Source organism: Mauremys mutica, chromosome 10, assembly GCF_020497125.1.
Source record: "Mauremys mutica isolate MM-2020 ecotype Southern chromosome 10, ASM2049712v1, whole genome shotgun sequence".
NCBI lineage: Eukaryota > Metazoa > Chordata > Testudines > Geoemydidae > Mauremys > Mauremys mutica.
The window spans coordinates 61,446,320-61,470,513 of record NC_059081.1 but is presented as its reverse complement, the minus strand read 5'-3'; the positions used below and the strand labels follow the sequence as shown (position 1 = coordinate 61,470,513).

The following is a 24,194-nucleotide window of genomic DNA, read 5'->3' as shown; positions in this document are numbered from 1 at the left end:
CTCGCGAGAGTACGGGGCGGACCAGGGGACAACTTCCCGCGCTCTCCCTCGCGCGGCGAGGTTGACTAGAGGCAGCGTCTCCACGTTACTAAGCAACAGCCAAGAGCCGCTGCCCAAGGGGCTCGTGCCCCGCCGCCAGCCACCTCATGGCAAAGTTCGTGCTGGCTGGTGAGAGACCCGCCCGCGCCCCCAGGGACTGCCCCGGCGGCGGAGCGGAGCGGAGGGTGCTGAGCTAGTTATGAGATAGTTAGTGGGGACAGAGACACGGACACGGTATGAGGGGCAGTTAGGGGGAGGGGTTATGGGGCTAGTTAGAGGGGCCAGAGGGGGTTATGTGGGGGCAGAGAGGGGTATAGGCAGTTGGAGGAGCATGGGGAAATTAGAGGGTTATGGGGGCAGTTAGAGGGGCCAGGGAGGGCTATGGGGGCAGTTAGAGGGGTATAGGGCAGTTAGAGGGGTAAGGAAGGGCTATGGGGCTAGTTAGAGGGGCCAGGGAGGGCTATGGGGGCAGTTAGGGGATTTGGGGGCAGCTCCATGCTCACTCAGTTCATATCCTTTGGGGCCCATAGGTTTGTTTCACATTCTGTAGGGTTTGCCCAGTCTGGTTGTAGGGCTGAGGCCTCACCTGCTCTCCCTGGGAGCCTTATACATCTCAGTGCCAGGAAGATTTCCCTTACACTCAGACTAAATGTTGCCCTTCAGCAACACTCATTATTGCAGGCCTTAGTGTCCAAGAGTGGTCCATAATTGCAGCATAGAGGGCCTATCCAACTGCCCTGTTCAGTTGCACATGCATTTTGTATTTGCTGTCACATCATGTTGCAAATACATCTGATTTGCTGTCTACTATCAGACCTTGTCTTCATTCCATATTATTGGGTTTGGTTTCTTTCTTCCATGGTATCCTAGTATTTTTGATTATTTTATTCCAGATATATTACTTATTTTTTCAAATGAAATTTCATTTTGTTATGTTCTGGCAGTTTTTTTAAATTACTCTGTGTCCAGTGGTAGCAATAGTGTGAGGAGTATAAATCATACAACTCTCAACTTGGTCTCATTCGGAAATTATTTTTTTTTCTGTTGTGGCTCATTAATGAAGATGTTAAGATAACAACAACAGTAAATATTACATCTTTATCATTACACTTGCTTTATGGCTGGCAAGCCAGTGTTCAGGACCAATGGCACAGTTCCTAGCTAAACCAATTTGAATATAGTTGGAGAGTAAGATTTCATGAGAAACTTTATCAAATGGTTTACTAAAATCCAATACATTACCTCCCATTTTTTTCCTCTCATTCATGAAGGTAATTTACTTCAATGGGATATAAATTTAAGCAGGCACTTAAATGCAATCCTGAATTGGGCTGCTTTCCTGAACTGATTTTCAAGCATATATATCATCTATAAAGACTGATGTGTTCACATTTTTCAAGTCTTACCTGTTCTTTACCAGTACAATAGAATATTGCTATTCTGCAGACTTATAATTCTTACAAGTAATGGTGTTGTCTTCCCATCTCAGCAAAAATGTAATAGCACAGAGTGCTGTAGTGATGTCACATATTACTACATCTTCATTACATTTACAAAGTATGCTACAGAATATTTAGAGTGTGTCTACACTGTAACTAAACACCCATGTCTGACCCATGTCAGCTGATTCAGCCTATGGGGCTGAAAAATTGCAGTGTACATGTTTGGGTTTGGTCTGGAGCCTTGGCTCTGGGACCCTCTCTCCTCATGTGATCCCAGAGCCCAGGCTTCACTCCACGCCCAGATGTTAACGCTGCAGTTTTATAGCTCCACAGCCCAAGCCGTGCAAGCTCAAGTCATCTGACACAGTATATCATGGAGTATAGTCATACATAATCAAAATGGCACTTGACATATAAATGAACAGCATGCGCTTTAATTCTGCATCCTTGCATTTTAAAAATTTGCTTTGTCACTTAAGTCCCTATCCTGTAAAGTTTCCCATGTAGATAGTCTCCTGTTGACTTCACTGGGGCTCCATGCAGCAGGTGCAGTGAGATCTGCCTGTGCAGTGCACCTTGAAGGATTGTAGCCTAATTTATAAGATTCAATTATCCTGATTAGGGTCTCCCAGTCATTAGTGTGAGTTAGTCAGGTTCTGCTTTTTAAAGAGACTCTCTTACTTCTGGATTTTCAAAGCTTCTTTTATTTTCTTGTTAAAGGCAGATTTTTTTTAAAAGAAAAAAGAAAAAAATAAATACAGTATCTTAGCTATTTCTGAGTCATCATTAATTTCACCTCCCTCTTCATTTATTAATGGACCTTCTTCCTACTGCTACTATCCTCCTTAACCCCTTTAAAGTTAAGCATGTGAATAAGTACTTTTGTTGAATTGGAGTTTAGATGTCTTCGTTCCCTAAAATTTTCTTTCCTGGTATTTAATATCCTTATACTACTACTGTTCCTGAGCCCACAGAAAACTGGTCCTGTAAAGTCCCCTCTCTTATTCCTTCTTTTGAATCAGAATGACTTGTTTTTCAAAATGTGTATCTTATGAGTCTTTCATCAATCAGATTAATAAATTCTTAGAGTTATGCTAATTCCCTTATTTTCAGGTAAGGCAGACTGTCCACACTTTGCTAAGGCAGAACTTCTGGCCGACTATCTTCAGATTAATTTGCCTAATTTCAAGATACACAAGATTACTCAACATCCTGACAAGTGGGAGGTAAGGGTATTTAATTCAGTTCATTAATAGATGCCCTTGTGCTTCAGGTTGAGCATGGAATGTGCCTCTGATCTGTAGTGTGCTTCCTTTGTTGTGCATATTAGCACCACTTTCTGGCTCTGAAAACTACATGAGTTTCAGACACCACATTACTATTGTAGTCTGGGACATTTACAAATCATAATACAAAATATGATGGCAGAATGATTACCAGTCTAAGATTATATTTTGATATTAAAATCTTAAAGAAGTTACTATTTCCTTCAGTGTACAAGTGCCTGCTTAGCCTATTATATACTGATCCTCTAATATGTGCGTATTTCAAATATATATTCCTTCTCAATCATTATTTGCCAATAAATCTGTCGAGAAGGAACAGTTTTATGTTACAATGCCTGAAAGTATTGAAACTAAAAGCCCCATTCTCATTTACTCTTAAGTTCCCTTTACAGCACTTTGGTGGTGTCACATAGATCACCGTACTCTGTGCTTACCTCTCTGTCTGTTAGTATCCATCTGTTGTCTCTTGACTTGGACTGTGAGCTTTTGGGGGTATGTTTGTACAGTGCCTCACACAATGGGGTCCTGGTCCATACGTCTAAGTGCTATAGTACTACAAAGAATACATTATATTAATAGCAGAATGCTGTAAAATATCATTAGTGTATGAGAATCTGTCACTAAGTATGTGAATGTGCAATGGATAGTATCAGAAATGTCCAGCTGAAGATAATTTCCCTTTTATTGTGGCCATAATATACTAGATCATATCTAGAGTAAGTCAGACTAATTAAGAATCAGTATCATCAAACTATTAGATGACTTATGAAATTGATTTCCGTGAATGCTTCTAATAACCAGTTAAACTAAATCGGTACGTACCTAGTAGAGTGCAGTATAATAAGTAGTAGCTGTAGTTGTATGGATGACAGTAGTTACAAATTTCAGAGTAGCAGCTGTGTTAGTCTGTATCTGCAAAAAGAACAGGAGTACTTGTGGCACCTTAAAGACTAACAAATTTATTTTAGCATGAGCTTTCGTGAGCTGCAGCTCACTTCTTCGGATGCATAAAATGGAACACACAGACAGGAGATATTTATACATACAGAGAACATGAAAAGGTGGAAGTATGCATTTGATAAAATGCTGTACATTACAGAAGCTAAGTGAACAACTAGACAACTGTTTCAGCCCATCTGTAAACCAGTTTGCATCATCTATTTCAAAGCAGTTGAAATAATATCTATTAATAAAAAGGGCTACCAAAAAGACAATGGAAAAAGACAGTTGCCTCCTTCAAGTTCTTCCTTACTGAAATGGCGTTTCTTGCATGTGTTACAGAAAAATTAAATCTCTTAGATGTAATTTCCTTTATTATCTAACCGCTGGTAGCTATTTAGGGTAATGGTAATATCTTACCTGCAGCAGAGAGACTAGGGGAAGTTACAAGAAAAAAATGCCAGAACTATCTCATGAGGCAGACAAAGCTGTAGGAGTGGTTTTACAAATAGTATCACCTCTTATAGTTCACTGCTAAACCAGCTGAGCAATACTTTTCACAATGATATGATTAAGGAGACAAGTATGATATGTTGTTCTCATGCTAATTAACTCCTTGTACAATACATCACAGCCATCTGGTTGGTAAGGTTCCTCTGTTTTTCAAATATTCACATTTGGGAGACCTGTGAAGTATCCCGCAGCTGTGCATTTAGTTAAGAATTACTATCTTACATTGGAAAGTACCAGCAGTAATATTTAAATATTGCCTTTTTGCATGTGAAAAAATTGTTAAAACTGTTTTGGGTGTGTTGCCTATAGCAGTGGCTTCATGATATCTGTGAAAAGAATGGATGGAAACACAAACGCTCACCAATTGTTTGGCGGGAATTATTGGACCGTGGAGGGAAGGGCCTGCTTCTGGGAGGATTTAACGATTTTATGGAGCATGCCCAGGTAAAAAGACTCTCAGTACAGTAACTCCTCACTTAATATCCTCCCGCTTAACGTTGTTTCGAAGTTACGTCGCCGCTCCATTAGGGAACACGCTCGTTTAAAGTTGTGCAGTGCTTCCTTATAATGTCATTTGGCTGACTTTACAATGGAGCATTGCACAAGTTCCTCGCCTCCGCCTCCTCCCTCCCAGTGCTTCCCCCGCCGCCAAACATCTGTTTGGCGGCGCTTAGGACTTTCCGAGAGGGAGGGAGCTGGGAAGCTCCTCCCCTCCCGGCAGGCAGGGCCACCCAGAACGCAGGGGCTTTAGGGGCTGCAGGGCCCTGGGCTAAGGGGGGCCCAGGCCCCTGGCCCGCAGCTCTAAAACCCCTTTTGGAATGTGGCCCTGTGAGCACGGGCCGGAGGATTCAGGAGGAGCAGGGGCAGCCACACAGCCGGCAGCCGGAGAGAAGCGGCGTTTTCCCCTTCAAAGCCGGCCGGAGAGAAGCGGCGCTTTGAATCCCAGAATCCCAGCCAGGGGGGCGGTGCTGCACTGTGCAGAGCCCCCTGCACACCCCTTGCACCAAACAGGAGCTGCCTCAGGTAAGTGCTCTGCACCTCCTGCCTGCCTCAGCCCTGAGCCTTCTCCCACACCCCCACCCTGAGCTCCCTCCCGCACCCTAACTCCCTCCCAGACCCCTCACCCAACCCTGAGCACCCTCCTGCACCCCACCCTGAGCCCCAGGAGGAGAATGGAGGAAAAAAGAATGAAAAATGGTGGGGGGAGATAAGAGAGAATGCTCCCCCCATGGGAGGGGGCCCAAAAATGAAGCTGAGCACAGGGTCCCACTAACTCTAAATCTGCCACTGGTGGGAGAGGGAGGAGAGGGGAAGCACCGCATCTCTGCTCCTCCCACTCCCTCCCACAAAGTCCTGAGTGCTGCCAATCAGCTGTTTGGCAGCAGGGAAGCACTGGGAGGAAGGGGGAGGAGCAGGGACACAGCATGCTCCAGGGAGGAGGTGGAGTGGGGGTGGGAAGAGGCGGGCCTGGAGTGGAGTGAGGACGAGAAGAGGCAGGCCTGGAGCATCCCCCAGCAAGGTCAGCGCCTGTTCTTCTGGGGTGGGCGGGAAGCTACTGCTGCACAAGGTGCTTCCTAGCGTTCTTGCCTGCCTCATTGTCTGCCCCGGGCTGTGCTTGTGTGGGGTAAGCCAGGGGCACCTCCCCACCACAGTACAGTAATGTAAAGTATATAATGCCTTTTGTCTGCCCCCCAAAAATTTCCTTGGAACCTAACCCCCCGCATTTACATTAAATCTTATGGGAAAATTGGATTCGTTTAACATTGTTTCACTTAAAGTTGCATTTTTCAGAAACATAACTACAACGTTAAGTGAGGAGTTACTGTGCTGCTAATCAACATTTTGCAGTCTTTTCTCATTCCTTCCTCCTTTTTGAGATGTTACATAACATTATTTTATGTGGTAAAACTTAGTTGTGTTGGGGCCACACTCTAATTACTGAATGTCCTTTCTTCATTGTGAGCATTACTATGGCATCACCTTGGACATGCTGAGTGAGCAGATGCTGAGAATTGCTAAGGAGAATTTGCAGACCCACATAGAAATTGAGAAAGAGGAGGAATATATTAAAAGTCTTATCAACCCCTTGCAGGTCTGGATCAGCAGGTGAGAAAGCAAAAGCACAGTAATATTCATTCAGCTTTAGAATAATATATTTCTTCTCATACAGTCTTTCTTCAGCTGATTAAATGAATGTGGGGCTTGCACATATACATTTTGATATTGTTTATATTAACTGAGGTACTTACACTTTACAAGTAATTTATATTTTTTGTAAATTCTTTCTTTAAAATCCTAAACCTTAAAACACATTACTACATCAACTTCTGATGTCCCTTTTAATTAAATTTTAATGTAAATTTAAAAGCTCTTTTTGTAAAACATTGTCCATAGCTGTAGCAATTTGTTTTAAAAAATATTATAAATAAAGCACTAAATTCTTCAAGTACTTGCTGATTCATTTACTTGGAATAGGTTGTATATATTTAGTCATTTTTACTGCACTCATCACTATTGTTTATGGGCATTTAATAGATATTCCAGAAGGTATTTATGTTTTATTTGCAGCTTCTAAACTTCCCTCCCAATCTAATCCTTCTTGTGCCCCCTTTTCCCCCCAAAAAACCTGGCAAGGTGATATGAACTTAAAGGGACACTGTTCGGCCAAATTTAGCCCCCAAATGACCTTTGGAAAAAGAACATTGTTACAATAGCAGAACCCAATAGAAATATTTTGATGAAATGTTTTATTTTAAAGCATAGAGGAAATTTTTACATGAATAAATATGCCCATATAGTGTTGGTAATCCAAACATTGCAGCATTATGCTAATACACGAAATGATATGAAAGCAAGACTGAAATGATATAAGGTAATAGATCATTTGAATATTAATCAGCTACAAGACTAAGTTCTTTGTCATTCATTTTTATAATACATTTTATAGTACAAACGGCAGCATTTACTGATTAACAAAGATTTTCCATATCTAAATTTTCTCATCAGTGCATCAGCTCCTGCCTGCTATAACCTGATTCCATTATTGGCCAATGGAGAAGTGTTTGGGATGGCAACAGAGGTTAGCATTCATCTGCTTGACAGTAGCCATCACAAGGAAATTCTGCATGGTATTGTAATGGAGGCTGAAGACTTAGCATTCCCCCTCCTTCGCAGTGTCTCAATGCACACTGAATTAGATGATGCCTTTGTTCAGGCTGATATTGTAATTTTGCTTGATGATATCCTCTTACAACACGAGATCCCATCACTTGAAGACTGCATCAGACAGGTGACTGAGCAATGTAAGGTGTATGGTTCCCTGATTGAGAAGAATGCCAACAGCAGGGTCAAAGTTATTGTGTCAGGAAAAACCTTTGTGAACCTTAGGGCATTAATGATTATGACATTTGCCCCATCCATTGACGGCCAGAATATTATCGCTGTGGCAATGTTCTTGGAAAATGCAGCTAAAGCTATGCTGGCCAGGAAACTGAATATGAATTCAGCAGGTGAGTAATTTGTATTTGTACTCTTCAATATCAGTCACAATCTGGGAACTTTAGTGGTCAGAATTATGCATTTTCAAAGCAGGATGCAGTTGGAGTATATGTAAAAACAGAAGTACGCCCATTACACCACCAAATGTGGGATTCTACATAAGAGAAGTGCAGACATTTATAAGTACAAGGATGCACACTCATTTTTGCAGGTGCAATCACTGCCTTTCTTTGAAGTTAATATGTTGAATATCCTATTATTTGGGGAATTCACCAGGTATTTGCTATTTTGGTATTCACCAAAGCCGTTTGATTTTTTATTTAATTATCTTTTAAAGTTCACCATTAAGAATTGGTGCCTAAGGCTTTAAAAGTAATATTACCATGTTTGCAATTTGTTCTGATTTGTTATCCAGTAACTTAAATAGGCACTATGATATACATTAATGCAGTGGTTCTCAAACTTTTGTACTGGTGACGCCTTTCACACAGCAAGCCTCTGAGTATGACCCCCCGCTTTATAAATTAATTTTTTTATATATATATATATTGAACACCATTATAAATGCTGGAGGCAAAGCAGGGTTGGGGTGGAGGTTGACAGCTCGCGACCCCCCCATGTAATAACCTCGCAACCGCCTAAGGGGTCCCGACCCCCAGTTTAAGAACCCCTGCACTAATGTATACCACAGCATCAGATAGGTTAAAGTTCCTTCTTCAATTTCTGTCTGGGTTTCATACATTAAGTTCTTTTTTGTTATTGTAGCAATTTTGAGGTAAAATGACTCCTGCTCCAAGGCAGTAGGCATTTAAAACACAAAATCTTTCTGTTCACTCATCTTTATATATTCTTCTTTGTTACAGGAGTCAAAGATGTGATTGTTTGGGGTAATATCAGTGGCAGTAGCTACATTGATCTGTCTAAAGCAAAAGTTTACAGATATGACAGTGCTATCTGGGGCCCACCTAACTTTTCACGCCGTTTGCTGGACATGATCTATGATGGGTACAGTATATATTTGTTTTTCGTTTTGATCTTTTAAATGTTACCCTTTTTAAATCCATATCAACCTGAGGCCACTCACAAATACATGGAGATTATTATTATTAAAGATGATACTTTCTAGCATAATACTAAAGGGACACAAATCAACTTGAAATAGAATCATTTCCCAAAAATGAGTTAAAGTAGTTTCATGAACTACATCCATTTCTCTGTTCCCTGCCAATTTTTGATGGCGCCCTCAATCTCTCCTGTTGAAATTGTTCCACTTTAATTAAAAAACTGACTATTAAATGGGCCAGAGAGTGAGAGACTGACTCTGTAGCCCAATGGTCAGGACACTCACCTGGGAAATGGCAAATTTCTGTTCAAACCCCTTCTCAGAAGGCAGAAGAGGGACTTGAACTGGTGGTCTTCCACATCCCAGGTGAGTGGTCTAACCACTGGGCTAAAGGTTATAAAAGAGAGCTTATTCCACTAGCTACTTTGAATGGAGTTAGTCAGCCTCTAAGCACACCTATCAGATCAGGCCCTGCACTTGAATTAGGCAAAGGAGCACCTATCTTTCCTTGGTTCATGGATCACTGGAAGAAATAGGCAGCTATCTCCATCTCCCACTGGTTAGGTTAGGCAGCTCCCTACCGAGCATACTAGGTTTGTGGAGCTCATGCTTATTGGGGTAGCCTCCAAGACCTTTTGCACTTGGTTCCCCCAAGAACTCAGACACCAGTCTCATCATTTTTTTAAATTTGGCATACAGCAAAGCTACACTGAGTTGATCAGACAAATGTAGTGGGCGGGTACAGGGTATATCATGCATCCAAAGTTACACAGAAACCCCCCCTTCCTTTATATACACATTTACACATCACATTAATGTACTATACATAGCATCATGTTTTGGTATTGACTTTATTACTTTGTAGGAACCAACCACTGTACAGCATGCTCGGTCCACGCGCTGTTAGTGTTTGACTTACTCTTTACCTCACCTTACATTCCAGGCTTTATTTTATACATTGTTGTCTTGTCCATTGTAAATGATTCCCTGGATGTTCCCCCTTATCTTAGTTAATACAGACATTGTTTCCAGCCTGCTAATCCATTTACCTCCATAATTCTGTCTCCCAAGAAATGAGGCCTCGCCTCTGTCTAGTTACTCATGCCAAGTGAGGCCTACAATGCTAAGGTGCCGGTCTCCCCTCATGCATTGTACAAGGAGCCTTGGCACCTAACCCAGGCTTTGTGGATCACAGTGCTGTTCCTGTGATTTTCTAGGTGCCTAAAAGTTAGAGGTTGTGATGATTGGTGTCCCTTTATGGATCCAGACCCTAATCTTTATTGACAAACCAGCTAAGGCACCTGTCTACATCTTTATGTGTCTAAATACCTTTGAAAACCTGGCTTTATTAACCTGACAGCACTAGTCGAACAGTCTGTGTTCTGAGGGGAGCCTGCAGCCACAAGGGAGCAGCGGAGAGGTTATGATCAAGGATTTGCAGATTCAGCACATTCCCCCGGTTACCTCCACCAAAAGGGCCTTCTGGAGTCCCCACTACAATTTAGAATGCTGAAAGAAGGCATTTGAATAAATGACCTGCACCTGCAACACTCTTCACCTCTGACAACCAGGCCACTTCTACCTCTGTGCTTTTATCTATAGCTGTAGGTGACTAGCTTTAAGCCCTCAAGATTGAATTAGTCCAGCGGTTCTCAAACTGTGGGTTGGGACCCCAGAGTGGGTCATTTTAATGGGGTCGCCAGAGCTAGCTTACAGTTGCTGGGGCTTGGAGCTGAAGCCAGGGGCCAAAGCCGAAGCCCAAGGGATTCAGCCCTGGGTGGCGGGGGTCAGGTTATAGGCCCCCTGGGTGGGGCTGAAGCCCTTGGGCTTCGGCTTTGACCCCTACCCTGCCTAGGCAATGGGGCTTTGGCTCCCCACCGAGGGCAGTGGGACTCAGGCTTCGGTCCACCCTCCTGGGGTCATGTAGTAATTTTTGTTGTCAGAAGGGGGTCATGGTGCAATGAAGTTTGAGAACCCCTGTTTGAGAAGTGTATTAGTCCATACTGACATCTCCCACTGTCTTTAGTTCTTATTTAATCTAGAAAACTACCTGATCTTGAGTCTTCCATAATTATATTAAAAATCTCTCCTTTCTTGATGGCAGCAACTGGGTGCGTTCAGAATTTGCATTTGTACTGAGTTCCCTGGAGCATCACTGCTTAGGCATGTCACCTGCTCATGTTATAGCTACTGTGCTGAGATACTGGTATCAAGACTCTCCTCCTGGGGAGATTGTCTCAATGGGAATACTCAGCGAAGGTAAATTTCTATTTGTATTTCACACATACTGTGAAGATTTCGCTTTACTCTATAGCTTCCTTCAATAAGTGTAATAGTAATTTTTTAATTCAGATCTTTAACAATTTTCAATTAAATCGTGATTCTCTGAGGATAATGTATTTTCTTAACACAAGAGCTTCCAAATTTAAGAAATTATTCTACCAAGATCCTAGAATGCTGTATGTACTTTTTACATGCATCTCACAAAATTACTCAGGTGTTTTTGTGGTTTCATTTTCCTGTTCCTCTATTTTAACCCACTAATTCAATTGATTTTATGTAGTCACTGCTTTGTAGAAAGGATTTTTAAATTCCTTATTGATTCTTTGGGCTACATTTTGAAAGAATGTCCTTTAACTGTGATTATAAGTCCAAATACATTTAGAAATATTTTCATATGTGCCATTTAAAGCAGAGATGGAAATAAGGAATTTTGCATATCTTTTGTTAAGGTACACAATGATTTTGTGGATTCCTAATTAAAACTTGCAGTCATGATGAATCAGGGAGTTCAGTGTTCTTTGAATTGTATGATGAGAAAGGCAATAATCTGTCTATTTTAGAGTTTTAGATTGCTACTCACCACTACAGTATTTGAGCACATCACTGTGTGTTTTAATCAGAAAGAAACATGTTTGGGGGGAATTTTTTCTTTAGGTCAATTTTGTATCCCTGAAGGGATTATCTTCTCCATGCCTGTGAGGTTCCAGGATGGTAGCTGGGAGGTCATTACAGAAACAGAAATTAGTGAAGAAACTCAAGAAGCTCTGAAGCATTTAGCCCATGATCTGATACAGGTGATGTCACTCTCCATCTAGTATTATTTCCATTCAGTCATCTATGGGTGTGTCACAGGGTGCTCTACTCACCGCTTGGAAGCGCCTCCTCCAGGTTGTTCTGGGGATTAGCACTGCCAGGCCAATGCCTCTTCCTGTGGTTGCACTCTGTCACTCTCACTCTGTGGCCACTCTCTCGCTCCAGGAGCTGCAGCTTCCTCTTCGTGACTCAGTCCTCCGGTCAGGTCACTAAGTGGTTCACTTTCTGGACTATCAAAATCTTTCCATACCAACGGTCTCAGGCAATTCCCCAGTGGCTGGTAGGGAACTCAGACCCGCCCACTACTTTGGGTTCCAGTCCAGGGACCTATCTCTAGCAATTGTAGCCTGCTCAATTCCAGACTATGGTCCTGTCATCATTCAGGGGATTACTTAGGCCACCTAATTCCCCTCAGCTGTGGCTTAGCTGGTTAATTGGCCCTTTCTGAGCCTCATTAACACCTTCTAGGCAGGTGTGGGGTGAACACCCCATCATGGGCTGTATTATAGTTTTGGATGCTGAGACCCATCTGCCAAATGAGACCCCTACAAAATGCACACCGTTGAATATACAATAATTTTATCGTGGCATGTGTAAACTAGCATTTATGTATGCAGATTGGGCAATTGAGCAACTAATTGCCTATTAGCTCATAGTAGTAGTTAACATGAGCCAATATAGAGTTTGCACCCAAAAGTTAGTGTGTTTTGTACTGTGCCGGACAGAAATCCTGGCTTAATTTTCCAGTTTCATTCTGAGTGGCTGATTGAACCATTTTGTTTTGGCTGTACCATATTTATGACAGTACCATGGCAGACTGACTGCTGGTATGACTGTGGTGTGCCGTATGTGCAAATACTGAAGGTTTTTTTTCAAATACTAGGTTTTTTCAAAGCTTAGAATTTCTCATAAAACACAAAATAAGCTAACAGCAATTTCTTTTCAGTGTGTCATTCACAATAAGTTGAAAATTGTTATTAATATTGAATACAAGAGGACTGATCTCAAACACTTCACTTTAGCATCATTCATCTTCTCTCTTTAGTCATGTTAATAGTATGTAGGGGGTATCTTCATCCGAACATTTTAAATTCATGCTAGAAATTGTAACTCTTGTAAATAGTATATGATAATAAAGCTCTCTTTCTCATGTAGGAAAAACAAGTTGCATTAGGGGAAATACCAGAAATGCATCCATATAAAGGTAAAACCATTAGTAGTAAATATTGGTTTAAAGCTGTGTCATATAACAGAGGACATAAAATAAGATTTTGAGGGGGATTTAAAGTAATGGGTGTGATGACTGGGTTGTATGATTTTTTTTTCAGTGGATTAAAATTCTGCCTTCTGGATTTCTGAAGTTATTTTAAGTGCTGGTATTAAGGGTCCTGATCCTACCGACTGTTGAAATCTCATAGCCCTTAGAGAGTGCAAGACTGGATGGTGGCAGTCATGTTTTGGTTTGTTGATCTTCTAGCATTCAGAGACTATGAATATCATCACTTGAGTTGGGATGTAGGATTTATATCTTGTCATTGTTTAATATTGAACATTAAGCCTCTTTCCATATTGAACTGACTAATTGGAAAATATGTCTTGCCGTATGTCTTGGTTAATGTTTTTGAAGCTACTCTGGTATATCATGGGCTCTTTTGGCCTCTTTGTTAACCACCTGCCATTTAAAAAAAAAAAGGGAAAACCTCAGATGCAAAAAGGGCTGTTGTAAATATGAATTTGAATCTTTTCATTTGGATGTTTTTTTACAGAACCTGCATTGAATGGCTTCAATCTGCTAGCACTTCTAGAAGAGGAAAACTTTCAAACACCCCCAGAGGGTAGGCTAAAAAACATGATAGTAGCCCCAATTATTTCAGGGAAGTTAAATCCAATATTTCACTGTTAGATCTTGTCACTTCCTCAGGAGGTCCCAATTACAAGAAAGGAGAGATCTTTTATACCAGCACTGAATTATTGATCCACTTGGCTTCACTTAAAGTAAAATTCTCAGGTTACCATGGCAAAGTTCAAGTGCATAACCACATAAACCGAACCCTATCAATACTTACCAAAAATCCAGTATCTCTTCTAAGAACATAAGAATGGCCGTACTGGGTCAGACCAAAGGTCCATCCAGCCCAGTATCCTGTCTACCGACAGTGACTAATGCCAGGTGCCCCAGAGGTTGTGAACCTAACAGCTAAGGATCAAGTTATCTCTCTCCTGCCGTCCATCACCACCCTCTGACAAACAGAGGCTAGGGACACCATTCCTTACCCATCCTGGCTAATAGCCATTAATGGACTTAACCTCCATGAATTTATCCAGTTGTCTTTTAAACCCTGTTATAGTCCTAACCTTCACAACCTCCTCAGGCAAGGAGTTCCACAGGTTGACTGTGCGCTGTGTGAAGAACTTCCTTTTATTTGTTTTAAACCTGCTGCCCATTAATTTTATCATCTCTACTTTGGGAGTTTGACAGATGAGCAGAATTAGTTTGAAGGGATCTGCAAACCACATCACAATACCATGACAAACTTTTGAGCCTTCCCCAATCTATTTTTCCCACCCACAATACAAGGCCAAGTCCTAATCCACCTCTTCCGTTGCTTCATTTCCCAACAGTTTTGCTACTTGGATTCTCTGCCCTGTCACTTCAGGATGATTACATTAGGGAAAAAAGAAAGAGCATCCATTAAATTGAAAATTTCCTAATCTGAAAGCTGTGTGTTCTTGGGGTTTATTCTGTTTTCCCATTTTTTGCTCTCCTTCCTTCCATCTCCAAGTTTTATTTTCTTAGCTACATTCCATGTTCTCTTTTTTCATCTTTTTAAACTACAGTTCTCTCTCAATTTTAGTTTTTACACATTCCATGTCTCTCTCCTTCTTCCTTTGTGTCCTTTCTCACTATCTCTCTTCCCCTGGATTCTTCTCATTTCCACTGAGTTTCTCCTATCTTATTTCTCAGTCCCCCAAATCTCTTTCCTCTAGTTCTCATAATGCCCCAGTTATCTCCTTTCCCTGACACAGGTGCTGCTATTTCCCCTGGTCCTAGATTGCTTTCCCTCGCTCAGATCCCCTAAAATTCCTTCTCTTTCAGGTCACATCAACTCTCTTTCCCCTGAAAACTTTTCTTCTTTCCCATCCACTCTATAGATGCACATACTGGGAAACAGGAAGAGGAATGGGAGTGGTATCTCTGCAGCTCCACACCTCCAGAGAGCCCCTGAGTATTTTGGTCTCTCATCATAGTCCACAGCCCCAGTGATGAATTCTTGATATATGAAGAGCTCAGTGATCCACACTGGCCACATCCTGGTGCTCTCAGAGATCGACTTCAAGTGAGAACAGGACTCTTCCTACCTGGCTGCCACCTGATGCCCTGTGCTGCTCTTTTGCAAAACTGCCTCATACTTTGTGGCAAAAAAGGGCACACTGGCAGCTCAGCAGTAGAGCAATTCAGCTACAGGCAGTCAGCTAGCCAGTAGTAACCTAAATACTCAATTGGTGGAGAACCCTGCAAGTCAAGTTTCCCTAAGGCTTTGAGGGGTCTTAGGATCAAATCTTTATAGCATCATATTATTCAGATAATAGCAAAACATATCAAAATACCTTTCCTGTTGCCCTGTATATTCAAGTATGAGGAGATGTGTGTTTTAAAACACAGAGCATTCTGTTATTTTGTTTGTTACAGACCTGGACACCTTATCCAATGGCTTACTTCAGCCAGAGACCCAGGAAGGAGAAAAAGTCCAAACAACTACTGATGGTAAACTATACGTTCCAGAATATTATAGTTTCTACAAAATTTTCCTTGTTGATAACATCTGAAGGCTGGAGCTCTTTATGCAGAAGCAGGTTGAAAAACAAAAACAATGCAAATGTGACATTCGCAGACAAGAGGGCAAAGCTCCTTCTGTGAAATCCTGGTCCCACTGAAGTCAATGAGGCTAGGATTTCACCTTTTATGTTTAATAGTTTGTAGCCATGTAGGCCAACAAACTATTAAAAATCTTCCTTTGTTGTCCAAAATATTCACATTCAGGTTATACTGAACAATGGTATTCACAGGTAAAAAGTATTCTTCTTCTTTGAGTGATTGCTCCTATGCATTCCAGTTAGGTGTGCGCGCCGTGCGTGCACGGCTCTCCGGAACATTTTTACCTTAGCAACTCCGGTGGGCCGGCTGGCCGCCCCCTGGAGTGGCGCCGCTATGGCGCCTGTTATATACCCCAGCCGGCCCGTCCGCTCCTCAGTTCCTTCTTACCGCCCGTGACGGCCAGTGGGAACAGTGGAGTGCTATCTCACCTCCACAGCCCTAGCGTTTCTCCGTATCTTTAGTGTATATAGTTGTTTCACTTAGTTTAATAGTTAAGATTAGTTGAATAAGTTAGTTGTATAGTTGTTATAGTTGTGATAGTAGGGAATTAGAGGGGTTAGCCCCTCTTCTTCCACAACCGGTGCGGGCTCATGCCCAAGGCACCGGGCTTTAAGCCCGGTGCGGCTTGTCAGCGGCCTATGCCCATCGGCGACCCGCACGATTCCTGCCTGCGCTGCCTCGGGGAATCGCACAGGACTGATAAGTGCCCGATTTGCACGGCATTCAAGCCGCGCACAAGAAAGGAGCGAGACTCGCGACTTAAACAGCTCCTTACGGAGGCGGCACTTCAGCCCTCCGCTCCGTCCCCGGCACCGCCGAAACCATCCTCGGCGCGCAGCGCACCAGCGGCACCGAGCCGCCCCGGTACCGAGGCTCCTAAGGGCGCGCAGACGGCACCGAAGTCCCGGCACCATTCCCTCTCCCCCCAGAGGAAGCGGAAGACGGCGCACCCGGCTCCAAAACCTGCAGCTTCGGGACAGTTTACCCAGCCACCTCCGGCACCTCCGGCACCGGCTGTGGTAGTGCACAAGCCGTGCACGGTTCCGCTGACTCCGGCACCGCAAGAGCCGTCGAGTCCAGTACCTCCCTGCTCCCCGGCGCCGGCCGCGGTAGAGCTGCATCTCCCGTCCACCCCTGAAACGTTTGTGGCGGCGAGAGAGCTTATTCAGCTCGTAGAGGCACCGAGTCTCCGGCCCCCGGCACCGCCGGTGCGGGCTGTTCAATCGTTGGGCAAGCCTGCTATGATGCGGCCCCAGACCCCTGACGAAAGAGAGGGGCGACGCTCCAAGCCTCGGACCCGGTCCCGGTCCAGGCAACGGTCGCCGTCACGCCGGTCCCGATCCCGGCACCGATCCCAGTCTCGGTACCGCACCCCGTCCCGGCACCGGTCGCAGTCCTGGTACCGCTCAGTCTCGCGGTACCGGTCACACTCCCGGCACCGCTCACGGTCCCGGTCACCGGACCAACGGTACCGTCGGAGATCCAGTTCCCGGTACCGATCTCGACGTCGCGACTCCCGCAGCCGCTCTCACCACCGGCGATCAAGGTCACGCTCTGGTTCCCGGTACCGAAGTGACCAACGGTCCAGATCACCATCCTGGCACCGTGACGGCCGGCACCGCTCCTCGGCACCGTCCGGGGATAAGCTGCCTCATTCAGCGGCGCACTCCATCAGCGCCTCTGCACCCCCGTGGCCTTCGCGTCAGCCATCGGTCGTCTCCCAGGCGGACAGCGAGACGGATCCCCGGGCTCCCACCCAGAGCCAACATCTTGGACACCAGCAGTGGGGTTTCTGGGTCCCCTGGGCCGGCTATGAGTCCCAAGGGCTCCCCTTGTCCCAGCGCCCAGTGGGTGCTGAAAGCAGGATACCGGAAGCCACGGTGAGCCGCCCTCCCCCAACTCCACGGGGGGAGACCCTACCGTCGTCGGACCCCGCAGGACTTCCGTCAACCTCACAAGCCCCTGAGCAGCCTCCGGCAGAGGTGGTGGTACAGACTCTGTCTTCATCCTCCTCTCCGGATGAGGCAGTGGCGGGCGCCGCTACGGTAGACCCTCCCCCAATCGACCTGCGAGCCCACCAGGACCTTCTCCGCAGGGTGGCGAAGGCCATTGACCTTCCGGTGGCGGAGGTCCCGGAAGATGAAGACGGGTGGCCTTGCCTTTTATTAAAACAATCCAGAAAAATGCCACGACCATCTGGCAGTCGCCGGCGTCCGTCCCCCCTACGGCAAGGGGCGTGGAACGTAAATACTCGGTCCCCCCCGCGGGATACGAGTATCTCTACACTCACCCCGCTCTGGACTCACTGGTTGTCCAGTCCATTAACGACCGTGAGCGGCATGGACAGCCAGCCCCAGCGCCGAAGTCGAAGGACACCAGGCGCATGGACTTGTTGGGCCGCAAGGTGTATTCGGCGGGGGGGTCTTCAGCTGCGCATTGCAAACCAGCTGGCCCTCTTAGCCCGGTACGCCTTCGACATTTTCGTGTCCCTCACGAAATACACGGAACTGATCCCGACGGATTCCCGACGAGAGTTTTCGGCTCTGGTCGAAGAGGGCAGGACAGCCTCCCGCTCTTCCATCCAGGCTGCTCTGGATTCGGCGGACTCAGGGGCCAGAACCCTGGCCTCTGGAGTAACTATGCGGCGCATCTCCTGGCTGCAGTCCTCCACCTTGCCGCCGGAGGTGCAGTATACCCTCCAGGACCTGCCCTTTGAGACTCACGGCCTGTTCTCAGAGAAAACAGACTCGAGGATACAGACCCTGAAGGACGGTCGTGTAGCTATCCGCACTCTGGGTATGCACACACCAGCTACCCAGAGGCGCTCCTTCCGCCAACAGCAGCCCTTCCGGCCTTTTACCCAGGCCAGGTCAAGGCCTTATAATAGTCGGCGCACCGGCCTCAACTGCCGTAGACCTTCAGGCAGCAGGCGCAACCAGGCCCAGGCGTCGTCCAAGGCCCCGCAAGGGCCCAAACAGCAATTTTGATGGGACGCCCGAGGACGGCTCATCAGTCTATTCCCAGGATCCAACCCCTTTATTTTGCAACCGCCTTTCCCACTTCCTCCCGGCGTGGTCCCAAATCACGTCGGACAGCTGGGTACTCCGTACTATCCAGTATGGTTACCACCTTCAGTTTATTTCGCCCCCTCCTTCCCACCCACCTTCCCCGTCCCTCTTCAGGGACCCCTCTCACGAGCAATGCCTCTTGCAAGAGGTCGAGACTCTGTTGAGGTTGGGTGCCATAGAGGAGGTGCCGCAAGACAGGCGGGGCAGGGGATTCTATTCCCGTTATTTTCTCATCCCCAAGGCGAAGGGAGGCCTCAGACCCATACTGGACCTCCGGGAGCTCAACAAATACATGATCAAGCTCAAATTTCGCATGGTGACCTTGGGGACCATCATTCCCTCCCTGGATCCGGGAGACTGGTTTGCCGCCCTCGACATGAAGGACGCATACTTCCATATTGCTATTTACCCTCCCCATCGACGCTACCTGCGTTTTGTGGTCAACGGTGCGCACTACCAGTTTGCGGTGCTACCCTTCGGCCTATCCACCGCTCCAAGGGTCTTCACCAAATGCATGGCAGTGGTTGCTGCAGACCTCCGCCGTCGTCGAGTTCACGTCTACCCTTATCTCGACGACTGGCTGGTTCGCGGGCCATCCCGCCAATTGGTAACAGACCAAGTTGCCGAGATACTCTCCCTATTTCGGGCACTAGGCCTTCTCGTCAATGTGGAGAAGTCCTCACTGACTCCATCTCAGAGGGTGGAGTTTATTGGAGTGGTCCTCGACTCCACGGTGGCCAGGGCCTGTCTCCCTCGCGCCCGGCACCAGACGATGGTCTCCATCATCCGAGACCTGCACGCTTTTCCCACTACGATGGTTCGGTCCTGCCTACGCCTCCTGGGCCACATGGCATCGTGCACGTTCGTCACCGCCTATGCGAGACTGCACCTTCGCCCATTTCAATCTTGGCTGGCGTCGGTGTACCGCCCACACCGCGACTCGATGGACAGAGTAGTCACGGTCACGAAGCCTACCCTCGCTTCGCTCGGTTGGTGGCTGAACCCAGAAGTCGTATGTGCAGGAGTCCCGTTCTGCCCTCCTCGTCCGTCCGTGACTCTGATGACAGATGCCTCGGCGTTGGGATGGGGGGCACACCTGGGCGACCTACACACCCAGGGCCTCTGGTCGCCCCAGGAGCTCTCCCTCCACATCAACGTCAGGGAGCTGCGGGCAATTCGCTTGGCGTGCCACGCCTTCCACACCCGTCTCCGAGGCCAATGCGTAGCGGTGTTCACGGACAACACCACAGCGATGTTTTATGTGAACAAACAAGGCGGAGCCCGCTCCTCCCCACTCTGCAAGGAAGCGATGCTCCTGTGGGACTTCTGCGTGACCCACTCAATTCACCTGGAAGCATCCTTTCTTCCCGGAGTGCAGAACACGCTGGCCGACCATCTCAGCAGGTCGTTCCTCTCCCACGAGTGGTCCCTCCATCCAGATGCCGTCCACACAATCTTCCGGAGGTGGGGGTTTCCCCAGATAGACCTATTCGCCTCCAGGGAGAACAGGAAGTGCCACCTGTTTTGCTCGTTCCAGGGTCGCTCGCCAGGCTCCCTGTCGGACGCCTTCCTTTACCCCTGGACGGATCGTCTCCTCTACGCCTTCCCTCCGTTCCCGCTAGTGCACCGAGTGCTACTGAAGCTTCGGAGAGACAGAGCCCACGTCATACTCGTAGCTCCGGCCTGGCCAAGGCAGCACTGGTACACCCTGCTGCTCGAGCTCTCCGTTCGGGATCCTATCCCCCTTCCGTTATGGCCGGACCTCATCACCCAGGACTTCGGCAGACTCCGCCACCCGAACCTGCAGTCCCTCCATCTTACAGCTTGGTACCTGAGTGGTTGACCCACGCAGAGAGGGACTGTTCGGCGGCAGTACAGCAAGTCCTGCTAGAGAGCAGAAAGCCTTCCACTCGCTCCACTTACCTTGCGAAATGGAAGCGATTCGCACTCTGGTGTGATCAACGAGGACTCAATCCATTCGTAGTCCCGGTCCCTACCATCCTCGACTACCTCTGGTGCCTTAAGGAGCAAGGTCTTGCGGTCTCCTCCTTGAGAGTACACCTGGCAGCAGTGTCCGCCTTTCGCCCGTCCATGGGAGGTCGTTCCATCTTCTCTAACCAGATGGTTTCCCGCTTCCTTAAAGGCCTGGACCACTTGTACCCGCCGGTGAGGCGTCCTGCCCCGACCTGGGATTTGAACCTCGTTCTGGCCAAACTTATGGGACCACCCTTCGAGCCTCTAGCCACGTGCTCTCTGCTCTACCTCTCCTGGAAGACGGCCTTCCTCCTCGCAATTACATCAGCGAGACGAGTCTCTGAGCTCCGTGCTCTAACGGTTGGACCACCATACACCGTCTTCCACGCAGACAAGGTGCAGCTTTGACCACACCCGGCCTTCCTCCCCAAGGTGGTGTCGGCCTTCCACCTCAACCGGGAGATCTTCCTCCCGGTCTTCTTCCCGAAGCCGCACGCCTCCCCTCAGGAGCAACAGCTTCACACCCTGGACGTCCGCAGGGCCCTTGCCTTCTACATCGAGCGGACGAAGCCCTTCCGGCGTTCGACCCAGCTGTTCATAGCAGTCGCCGACCGCATGAAGGGCGAGCCGGTCTCCTCACAGCGGATTTCCTCCTGGGTAACGGCATGTATTTGGACATGCTACGAGCTTGCTCGCGTGCCACCATGCCGCCTCACTGCTCACTCGACGAGAGCGCACGCCTCGTCGGCCGCCTTCCTGGCCCACGTCCCCATCCAGGACATCTGTAGAGCGGCCACCTGGTCTTCTGTCCACACCTTCGCCTCCCACTACGCGTTGGTGCAGCAATCCAGAGACGATGCAGCCTTCGGCTCAGCAGTCTTACACTCTGCCACATCTCACTCCGACCCCACCGCCTAGGTAAGGCTTGGGAATCACCTAACTGGAATGCATAGGAGCAATCACTCAAAGAAGAAAAGACGGTTACTCACCGTAGTAACTGTTGTTCTTCGAGATGTGTTGCTCCTATCCATTCCAGACCCGCCCTCCTTCCCCATTGTCGGAGTAGCCGACAAGAAGGAACTGAGGAGCGGACGGGCCGGCTGGGGTATATAACAGGCGCCATAGCGGCGCCACTCCAGGGGGCGCCCAGCCGGCCCGCCGGAGTTGCTAGGGTAAAAATGTTCCGGAGAGCCGTGCACGCGCAGCGCGCACACCTAACTGGAATGGATAGGAGCAACACATCTCGAAGAACAACAGTTACTACGGTGAGTAACCGTCTTTTTCAGAGCCCTAAGCTGCCACCTCCTCAGGAGGTCAGATATAGTAAATGACAACTCCTATGTAAGATTATATATAAACAAGAGGGATAGTTAAGGTTGAGCTTTCTTTGTCCTTTCTTTGTGGAAGATTTATGTACCCAGGCATGACTGTAGTAAAGGTAGAACATTTTGGTCCTTTCATTTTGTTTATTACAGAACCTGAAGCTCCACCCGATGGGTTACTTCAGTCAGAGATGCTGGAAGAAGAAAAAGTCCAAGTGCCCATAGATGGTAGGCCAAGATGCCTAAATATAATTTTTTTAAATTGTTGATAATGTTCAAATTGTAGCTCTAATACCTTTTGACAAACCTGGATACAAATCCTCAACTTTTCACAGGGGGCCAGAAACAAAACAGTAGAAAACTTTTGTAAGTAAACAGGATAGCAAAATATCAGGTCTAAATAGTTTATTCAATCACTGAACCAGTTGGTTTAATTTAAAACAGAATATAAAGATTTATCCATTCAGTTAATGGAAAGTGTAGCATAAACAAGAAAAGCAGGTGTTAAAAGCTTCTCAGTGGGGATTGTTGGTAGCTGAGCACTTTTGAAAGTCTGGCCACATCATTTAGGTGCCTCTCTGGTAGATGAGCTCTTTGGAAAACCTGGCCAATGAATTTTACTTGCCCCCTAAGGGAATGTCTACACAGAAGTTGGGAGATGTGATTCACAGCTCAGGTAGACATACATGTACTGGCTACTTTAAGATGGAAATTTCCACAGAGGGCGTGATCTAGATCCTACAGACCATCAGAAAACAGAACAAATAGGGAGAAACTCCAAAAAAAGAGAACATGTCTTGTAAACCTAAAATATTTTACATCTGTTTTTACAGATCCTGAAACTTCATCTGAGGGCTTAAATCAATCAGAGACCAGTCTGAGCAATGCAGAAAACGATGAAAACCCTTAAATAACTTCTGATCAAGTAAACTACGGCAAGGGATATGCTATTGTACTTGGAACATATTACTTCTGACAGAGACAGATTCATGGCTTTGAACCTTTACAGGTTTTCTTTTGTAGTAGTTATTTAAGAATGTATAGGAACTGGCACATTTGAAGAAAAAAAAACCCCACCACACACACACACACACCTCATGGTAACTGATTCTACAGGGCTGCAAATTTAAACACAAATTCAATAAATGAAAATGTTAACATTATTTTATCAATAAGTAATTCACATTGCATGTGCTGTATATTAAAGTAAATATTTAACAGCCTAAGCAAAAATCTTAGGCCAAAATTTTCAAAAACGAGAGCCTAACTTTAAGCATCCCTTTTTAAAAATCCTGTCTTTCTTTTATTTGTTTTCTGATACCTGTATGTTTGAATTAGTAATATTAATATTGTATTAAAATAAGAAATTAAAATGATTCCAGCGTAGCATTAACGTTACATATTTAAAGTGTAGTTTTACTCTGAAAAGTGACAGTTAAAAATGGCATCTCTTTGCTCAACAAATAGGACTCTATATGCACAACAGTAATGTATTTGCTCAGTTTAGTAACAAAAATATTCTTAGCTTTACAGAGCCACCAGAACTAAGATGGAATAGAATCTGCATCTTATTCAATCTTGCACAGCCTCAGCAGATTGTTTACCAAGTTCCAGTTATTTACACCTGTGCAAACCCATTGAAGAAAATGTTGCACAGATAAAGCTGAATGCCAGAAGCTTTATCAAAGATGCTGACGCAGGATTGAAAAAGCGCAAATTGATCCTCAGACTCCAGAATGAGGTGGTAGTTAAGAAACAAATCTTTTACTTATGTACTGAGCACATTTGACACAAAAATTAGTAATACAACGAATATGGAAGCCATGATATCAACTTTGCAAAGTCACTTTTCAGACTAGAACTTCACGTAGAACAGAAAACAATCAGAGAATGAAAAAAAATATTGAGGCTCTTAAGCAAGAATTGCCTTGGTATTTTTTTAAATTTGTGCTGGAGATGTCAAGATACAATAAAGAAAAGCACCTTCGCTGAACACTAGAGTTGCACTCTTGTGCTTTTTTTTTTTTCAGCTTTGAAGGTTTTAAATTCACCCTCTCCTTAGGTGCACGCAGCTAAA

The 24,194-nt window shown here is 45.9% G+C and overlaps 1 protein-coding gene across 4 annotated transcripts; it reads left to right on the top strand.

Annotated features, from left to right (window-relative positions):
- Positions 1 to 15: 15 nt before the first annotated feature.
- Positions 16 to 24,187, top strand: MDH1B (malate dehydrogenase 1B). Of its 4 annotated transcripts, none has more exons than XM_045032582.1 (13): positions 16 to 168; positions 2,595 to 2,707; positions 4,529 to 4,663; positions 6,183 to 6,325; positions 7,226 to 7,728; positions 8,581 to 8,722; positions 10,885 to 11,039; positions 11,718 to 11,857; positions 13,032 to 13,080; positions 13,643 to 13,711; positions 15,568 to 15,642; positions 22,271 to 22,345; positions 22,951 to 24,187. In XM_045032582.1, exons 1-13 carry the CDS (start codon positions 147 to 149, stop codon positions 23,025 to 23,027), a joined length of 1,698 nt encoding a protein of 565 aa, XP_044888517.1. In that variant the 5' UTR covers positions 16 to 146; the 3' UTR covers positions 23,028 to 24,187. The 4 variants fall into 4 exon arrangements, with proteins under 4 accessions (XP_044888517.1, XP_044888518.1, XP_044888519.1 ...); XM_045032584.1 differs by having other exon boundaries at positions 149 to 273; positions 22,951 to 24,186; XM_045032583.1 differs by lacking the exon at positions 4,529 to 4,663.
- The last annotated feature ends 7 nt before the right edge of the window (positions 24,188 to 24,194 follow it).